The 8,698-nt window shown below is 42.1% G+C and overlaps 1 protein-coding gene across 1 annotated transcript; it reads right to left on the reverse strand.

Annotated features, from left to right (window-relative positions):
- Nucleotides 1-3,217: 3,217 nt before the first annotated feature.
- On the reverse strand, nt 3,218-7,753 carry LOC132008449 (secretoglobin family 1D member 2-like). The gene is made up of 3 exons (XM_059387076.1): nt 7,699-7,753; nt 5,269-5,456; nt 3,218-3,259 (listed from the first exon to the last, which is right to left on the reverse strand). The coding sequence occupies exons 1-3, from the start codon at nt 7,751-7,753 to the stop codon at nt 3,218-3,220; spliced, it is 285 nt and encodes a 94-aa protein (XP_059243059.1).
- Between the last annotated feature and the right edge of the window lie 945 nt (nt 7,754-8,698).

Here is an 8,698-nt window from a genome sequence, read left to right on the forward strand (position 1 = left end):
GCCAAACTGTAGAAAGAACCAAGATGCCCTTCAATGGACGAATCGATAAGGAAGATGTGGTCCATATACACTATGGAATATTGTGCCTCCATCAGAAAGGATGAATACCCAACTTTTGTAGCAACATGGACGGGACTGGAAGAGATTATGCTGAGTGAAATAAGTCAAGCAGAGAGAGTCAATTATCATATGGTTTCACTTATTTGTGGAGCATAACAAATAGCATGGAGGACAAGGGGAGTGAGAGGGGAAAAGGGAGTTGGGGGAAATTGGAAGGGGAGGTGAACCATGAGAGACTATGGACTTTGAAAGACCATCTGAGGGTTTTGAAGGGGTGGGGGGGCGGGGAGGTTGGGGAAACCAGGTGGTGGGTATTATAGAGGGCACGGATTGCAAGGAGCACTGGGTGTGGTGCAAAAATAATGAATACTGTTATGTTGAAAATAAATTTAAAAAAATGCTTCAAAGTATAGGGATAGAGGGAACATTCCTGAACTTCATCAAATCTGTCTATGAAAGACCCACAGCAAATATAATCCTCAATGGGAAAAAGCTTGCAGCCTTCCCGTTGAGATCAGGAACACGACAAGGATGCTCAACTTTCACCACTCTTGTTCAACATAGTATTAGAAGTCCTAGCAACAGCAATCAGACAACAAAGAGAAATAAAAGGTATCCAAATTGGCAATGAAGAAGTCAAACTCTCTCTCTTCGCAGATGACATGATTCTTTATACAGAAAACCTGAAAGACTCCACCCCCAAACTACTAGAACTCATACAACAATTCAGCAACGTGGCAGGATACAAAGTCAATGTACAGAAATCAGTGGCTTTCTTATATACTAACAATGAAAATACAGAAAGGGAAATTAGAGAATCGATTCCATTTACGATAGCACCAAGAACCATAAGATACCTGGGAATAAACCTCACCAAAGAGGTAAAGAAACTGTACTCAAGGAACTACAGAACACTCATGAAAGAAATTGAAGAAGACACAAAAAGATGAAAGACCATTCCGAACCAGAAAAGACCTCGAATAGCCAAAGGGTTATTGAAAAAGAAAGCCAAAGTTGGTGGCATCACAATTCCGGACTTCAAACTCTATTACAAAGCTGTCATCATCAAGACAGCATGGTACTGGCACAAAAACAGACACATAGATCAATGGAACAGAATAGAGAGCCCAGAAATAGACCCTCAACTCTATGGTCAACTAATCTTCCACAAAGCAGGAAAGAATGTCCAATGGAAAAAAGACAGCCTCTTCAATAAATGGTGTTGGGAAAATTGGACAGCCACATGCAGAAAAATGAAATTGGACCATTTTCTTACACCACACACGAAAATAGACTCAAAATGGATGAAGGACCTCAATGTGTGAAAGGAATCCATCAAAATTCTTGAGGAGAACACAGGCAGCAACCTCTTCGACCTCAGCCACAGCAACATCTTCCTAGGAACAACGCCAAAGGCAAGGGAAGCAAGGGCAAAACTGAACTATTGGGATTTCATCAAGATCAAAATCTTTTGCACAGCAAAGGAAACAGTGAACAAAATCAAAAGACAACTGACAGAATGGGAGAAGATATTTGCAAACGACATATCAGATAAAGGACTAGTGTCCAAAATCTATAAAGAACTTAGCAAACTCCACACCCAAAGAACAAATAATCCAATCAAGAAATGGGCAGAGGACATGAACAGACATTTCTGCAAAGAAGACATCCAGATGGCCAACAGACACATGAAAAAGTGTTCCATATCACTCGGCATCAGGGAAATACAAATCAATACCACAATGAGATATCACCTCACACCAGTCATAATGGCTAAAATCAACAAGTCAGGAAATGACAGATGCTGGCGAGGATGCGGAGAAAGGGGAACCCTCCTACACTGTTGGTGGGAACACAAGCTGGTGCAGCCACTCTGGAAAACAGCATGGAGGTTCCTCAAAATGTTGAAAATAGAACTGCCCTATGACCCAGCAATTGCACTACTGGGTATTTACCCTAAAGATACAAACGTAGTGATCCAAAGGGGCACGTGCACCTGAATGTTTATAGCAGCAATGTCCACAATAGCCAAACTATGGAAAGAACCTAGATGTCCATCAACAGATGAATGGATCAAGAAGATGTGGTATATATACACAATGGAATACTATGCAGCCATCAAAAGAAATGAAATCTTGCCATTTGTGATAACATGGATGGAACTAGAGCGTATCATGCTTAGCGAAATAAGTCAAGCAGAGAAAGACAACTATTATATGATCTCCCTGATATGAGGAAGTTGTGATGCAACATGGGGGCTTAAGTGGGTAGGAGAAGAATCAATGAAACAAGATGGGATTGGGAGGGAGACAAACCATAAGTGACTCTTAATCTCACAAAACAAACAGGGTTGCTGGGGGAAGGGGGGTGGGGAGAAGGGGGCGGGGTTATGGACATTGGGGTGGGTTTGTGCTTTGGTGAGTGCTGTGAAGTGTGTAAACCTGGCGATTCACAGACCTGTACCCCTGGGGATAAAAATATATGTTTATAAAAAATAAAAAATTAAAAGAAAAGATGAAAGACCATTCCATGCTCATGAATCAGAAGAATGAACATTGTTAAAATGTCTATACTGCCTAGAACAATCTATACTTTTAATGCCATTGTGATCAAAATACCACTGGTATTTTTCAAAAAGCTAGAACCCCATATATTTTAAATGAAGGAGATAGAGGGAGATTGACAGACACAGAAAAGAAAAAGGGAATTGGACCACATAGGGCAGAGATCAGAGTGATGGGACACAAGACAAGGAATGTTGGTTTCTACCCATCAGCAGCCATGAATAGATTTTCACCTCAACCTTCCAGAGGGAGCACAATGATTTCAGGAAGGTGTTATAGACTTTGGATTCTGTCATTCAAGCATTGAGAAAAAATTGGTGTAGGCTACTAAACGTATCATAGTGTTTTGCAGCAGCCAGTGGAAACTAATCCTAATTTTCTTTTCTTTTTCTTTTTTTAAAAAGATTTTATTTATTTTTTTGACAGAGAGAGAGAGAGAAAGAGAGAGAGCACGCAAGCAGGGAGAGTGGCAGGGAGAGGGAGAAGCAGTCTCTGATGAGCAGAGAGCCTGATGCGGGGCTTGATCCCAGGACCCTGGGATCATGACTTGAGCTGAAGGCAGATGCTTAACTGACTGAGACACACAGGTACCCCTAATCCAAATTTTCTGCATCTGGTGCCTTATTGCTTGTGGTCTTGGGGAAAAAGGGAGGCTCATGGAAGGTAGAGCAGGTTGCTGCAGGCAGTGCATATAGTTTTCTACATTTTTTTAAAGTAACTGTGAAGTCTTGATTGGAATTTTCCAGATGGCAGCTGGGTGCTGTGTCTGGAGCTCTCGGGAAAATGTGAGGGAGAAGCATTAGCTTGAGGTGTTGAGTGGGCTGGACCTTTATGAGCAATGCGCAGGTGCAGACTCAAAAAGAGCTTAAGGATGAACCCTGGAGATTCACTAAAAATTGAGAAGTATATGGAAAACAAATTATATTAGAGAATTCATAGGATCAAATCCAGAGTGAAGGTGTCAGGATGGAGCAGGTTGGTTGTGGTTGTGATAAGGACAGACTATTAGTGGTGCTTCTGGTTGAGAACCATGTGACTTGCCAGACAGTTAGGCCATGGGTATCCTCCATACAAAACCATAGCAGGAATATTTGTATCATTTATTACTCCGAAACTTCATTTTCACTCATGGCCATGTGATGGGAAATCTAATAAGTGATGCATGATGATTCTTGGGCAAGTTTTTCCTCTTGTGGTCCCTACTCCCCAGAGTGCCATGAGTAACTTGACATTAGCTTTCCAAAATTTACTATTGACAACACCCAGTGACCACCTCATGACAAAGAACACCCCAACTCAAGGCCAGAGACTGTGGGATAATAACAAGATAAATAAAAAAGTGCAGGGAAACTGATTTATTGAAGCAAGATGTTGAAACCTTTACATTTTCCAGAATAGGTGATTATTGCAAGACAGATGTATTAGTTTATCAGATTATTGGACATTTCAGCAGGATTTTCCCCTGAAACAGATAAAGGAGAGAGAAGTTCAGTCATGATGCTCCTGGGGATGACACCTTAACACAGACTCTACTCACAAGACCTTGTCTGTGAAGTTTCAGCCAACAAAAGGCAAGTAGAGTGGGCACAAGACAGGATACCAGGGAGGATAGTAAACTAAATACACTTGACATAATATAACAACGAAGCAAGTCAGGAAAATCTATTTCCATAGTCTGGCAAATTAAAGCCTGAGGTGACCCAAGAGTAAGACTCAAGTTTCTAACGGAAGGAGGAGCGGCCCAGGACTCTTTTCTTTGCTATCCCAAGGGGAAGGGCTCCAATTTTTCACTGCAGTGGAGATACGGAGGTAGAGACTGGAATAGGGGTGGGAGGGGACTTTGGGTATGCTGCTTTCAAGAGAGTCCCAGATTCAGGGTGTGGAAAATCAACCAGATTGCACATGTCTTCTCAGCACTGAACACCCAGTCCCTGTGGGCCTTTGTGTCTGAACCTCATGACCTAAATCCAGCAGTGGATGGGCTGAGAGACACCTTCAAGTATCTTATTTCTAGACAAATACATAATTTAAGTGTTTCTCCCTCACATGTGACTACAGGAGATAGTGGAAGGATGTTTTCTGGACATGGGTGTGATAAGGGAGAGAGTTGTAGGCATGGAGTGGTGAAGTAGGCTAAGATATGAGGGTTAGGCCTTGGACTGCAGAAGCTGGCAGAGTGCCCAGCCATCTGCCCTCCAAGCTGACAGAGGTCTGAGTTCCCTTCTTTCCAGCTCTCTCCCTAACACTCCCAACATGCCCCTGGGATTCCCCTGTGACTATGTCCACTCAGGGGTGGGGGGATCTTGCCCTCAGGAAAGCTCCCAGGTAAGGAGGCAGCCAGACTTTGGTCCTTCAACATCACTGCTTGGGGCCCCAGGTATCCTCCTCCTCAGGACACTATGGGGAACCTGATATCCAGGGAAGTGACCTGAGAAGGAAAAACATTCCCAGGTTTTCTGTTCAGCCTTTGTATACCTCCCCAGGTATAATATCATCCACCCTGGGGCCACTGGTCATCCTATCAGCAGTGAACAGGGAGGCAACTACCTCCACCACCTGTGCCCGTGACAGAGCAGCACCTTTATTTCCTTCCTGGCTGCTTAGCTGAGCAGAAGCCTCTATACACAAAGAAGAAAGGAATTACCAATGCCTTCTGAATTAGCATTCTGGACATAAAGGACATTTCATCTGTGCAGGCCTTCACTTTCATCTTGGCCTCAATGATTTCTGGAGGTGCGTTATATTTCTCAAGTGTTTTCTCGTACATGTTTTTTTCTTGAAGAAGGAAGCCTGTCATATCAGTTACTAAGGCTGGACAGGTGATTGCATTGGCTGGTGAAGAAAAAGAAATATAATTAATATAAGGAAAGTCAGTTTTCCCCGATGGTTTCCTGATGTTAGAACTAGACAGGAACGGAAAGGTCATATGATCCCTTCCCACCGTAGCACCAATGACAATGGGTGAACAGGGAACCTGTGACTTCATATTGAAGAGCCCTCAGAGGATCTAGGACGAGAATATAGGCTTACTGATACCTAGTTCAGTTTTTATCTTTTTAAAGTCACATTCCCTTCTTTCCAAGACTCTCCTGGTTTTCTGGAATTTACTTTCTTTATATTTCAAATAATTAAGTTTTACCTGAATAGAATGACACCTTGTTTTTGTCTTGGATTTTGGGTTAGAGGAGATTTTAGTAATCAATTGTTAAGTGAATGGTAGAGTCAGGTCTTTCCCGAGAGCAGAGAAGGGGTGGGTTGATCTGGAGAAGATCACGTCACACTCTTTATATGGTGGAAGATCCCACTTTGAGACAGAATATTAAGACTGACTTTCTCTGCTTGACTTATTTCACTCGGCATAGTCAATTATCATGCGGTGTCACTTACTTGTGGAACATAAGGAATAGCATGGAGGAGGGAGAGATGAACCATGAGAGACTGTGGACTCTGAGAAACAAACTGAGGGTTTTAGAGGTGAGGGTAGGGTGGGGGGATGGATTGGCTCAGTGATAGTTATTAAGGAGGGCATGTATTGCATGGAGCACTGGGTGTTATATGTAAACAATGAATCTTGGAAAACTATATCAAAAACCAATGTCATACTGTATGGTGACTAACATACTATAATAATAAAAAAATTCAGAGCTCAGAAGGCCAAACATTAGGAATGGCCTCTCATTTAGTTAATTATTAGGTATCTCCAGCAAAGGGTCTCTTAATGGATGTCCCTGTACTCATATTTATTTAAACTTCTATTTTTATTTATTTATTTTTAAAAATCTACTTATTTTCTTTGTTTATTTAAAGTAAGTTAAAATAAATCATCTGCTATTAAAAAATAAAGAGTAAGATTATGTTATTGAATGCAGATATGGTTAAAAAGCTAAACACACGCATATAAACACAAACTCCCAGGTAAGCAGTTTGAACACATTCAAAGCTCATACAAAAAGCAATGGCTAGCTCTGTTATTCTTGCATGGATGTACAGAATTCCTTAGAGAGGGTGGGAGACAGGGAATGGGGCTCTTTCCTGATCCCTCTGGAATTGTGTGGAGACCTAAAGTGACCACTTTTCCTACTGTGGATTCTCTACACCTCATGTCTTTGTAACCATGCTGTAGCCAGAGAGGTATCCTGTCAGGATCTAATCTGACCCCTGATCAGATGTCACACCATGCAAAGAATTTGAGAGAGGTTTAAATCAGAGGCAAAGGAGGAAGTAAGAGGATGTTTAGAAAGCCAGATGAAATAGAAAGACTGAATAAGAGTTGGGTTAGTCTCAAGGTTAAGCAGACATTGTGGAATGGATGGCTAGAATTAATCAAGATAAGCAGAAATTCCACCCCTCAGAATGAACATGTTCTACTACAAAATACTGGTATCACTCCTAGAAAACCAGGAGGACTGGTAGATACAGTGAAATCTATTCACTAGTAGATACAGTGAATGCTGTATATTTCAGAGCCCCCTTGAAGATTCATTATCAAATATTAAAAGAACACTGGCTCTTCTGGAAGTGAAAACCTTCCCCAAACCTTTCCAACTTTATCATTTTATGAGTCTGAATCCATGAGTGAAAAATCTGTGGACTCAACTGGCACCTGAAAAACTCTGGGAAGGATTATGTCTGGGAAGTACCAGATACTGGCTGGAGCACCAAAGCTAGACCCATGACGGACTTAATCTCACTCCACTACTATAGCTTCTCTTGTGGTATCTGTCAAACCCAACCATGACAAAGGACTTGGAGAGATAAAGCATTTTGTTGAAGGTCAAAGGTCTGATAAGTGGCAGAGCCATGATTCACACCTAAATTTATGTTCTCTTGCTTCTGAAACAGAGATCACAGATAAGGAGGGAGACCTCAGTGGAAATTCTTAAAATTTGTCTGTAATAATTTGTTGTACAACTTCCAGGGTGTTGGCAACTCACAAAATTAGCCCTGGGTTGGGAGTGGGGGCAGGAGGCTAGTTCACAAGTAGAGGAAAAGGAGTAAAGCCACTTAAGGTCACCTAGTTCAGACAGGGGTACTCACCAGGGCTGGTGCCAGTCTGATGAGAAATAGCACTCACCTTCATAGCAGTAAAGAGCCAGAGTGACCAGTAGGACACTCAGGAATAGCTTCATGGTGTATTTTCCTTCAAGTTCTCGGCTTTAGTGAGTGGTGAGCAATTAGAAGCTTATATCAGGAGACTGGGGAACCTAGGCTACTTATACCTAGACAGCCTCCCTGGTGCTGCCCAAATAAACATGTGGTCTGGCCACGGCCCTGGCTTCCAGCCCTAGCTTCCTCAGTGAGTGCTCACGCCATCCATCAGTGTCATAGACCCCAATGACTTGGTCAAAGTTCCTGTTCAAAGAGCAAAGAAAACTTTTGGGACTTTGTCAAGATTAAAAACCTGCACAGCAAAAGAAACAGTCAATGAAATAAAGAGGCAACTCATGAATGGGAGAAGATATTTGCAAATGACACTATAGACAAAGGGCTTATATCCCAGATCTATAAAGAACTGCTGACCCTAGTGGGAGGAATGAGTGGTTTTTGTATCCCAAGAGAAGACAATGAGAAGAGGAAGACTACCTCCCTAATACTACTTTCCTATTCTAAGCTAATATTTTTAAAAATATCAACTACTTATGGAACATAAGGAATAACAAGGAGGACATTAGGAGAAGGAAAGGATAAGTGAATTGGGGGAAATTGGAGAGGGGAGAGGAACCATGAGAGACTGTGGACTCAGAAAAAATCTGGGTTTTGGAGGGGAGGGGAGTGGGGGGTTGGATGAACCTTGTGGTGGGCTCGTATTGCATTGAGCAATGGGTGTGATGCATAAACAATGAATCTTCAAACACTGAAGAAATAAAGTTTAAAAAATATCAAGATATTTCAAGTCAAATCAGGCTCTACATGGAGAAGATGAAGCTCCTTCTTAGTTTTACTTGTCACCTGGAAGGGTCACATCTCAGAATCACCAGGATCCAGGCAATAGAGCTTCCCACAGGGGCTCTTCCTCTGCCTGTGTCCAATTATGAGCATCTTGCTCTATGGAAACACAGGGTAGGTGTTGGAAA

Source organism: Mustela nigripes, chromosome 1, assembly GCF_022355385.1.
Source record: "Mustela nigripes isolate SB6536 chromosome 1, MUSNIG.SB6536, whole genome shotgun sequence".
Taxonomy (NCBI): domain Eukaryota; kingdom Metazoa; phylum Chordata; class Mammalia; order Carnivora; family Mustelidae; genus Mustela; species Mustela nigripes.

What these genes read in the sequence shown, in the direction of transcription:
- LOC132008449 (XM_059387076.1), bottom strand. Translation starts at nt 7,753, where the DNA reads ATGAAGCTATTCCTGAGTGTCCTACTGGTCACTCTGGCTCTTTACTGC. An exon ending in GGCTCTTTACTGCTATGAAG is followed by an intron (nt 5,457 to 7,698) that starts GTGAGTGCTATT and finishes TTTCTTCACCAG; the next exon opens with CCAATGCAATCACCTGTCCA. An exon ending in TGCTAATTCAGAAGGCATTG is followed by an intron (nt 3,260 to 5,268) that starts GTAATTCCTTTC and finishes TTTTTCCCCAAG; the next exon opens with ACCACAAGCAATAAGGCACC.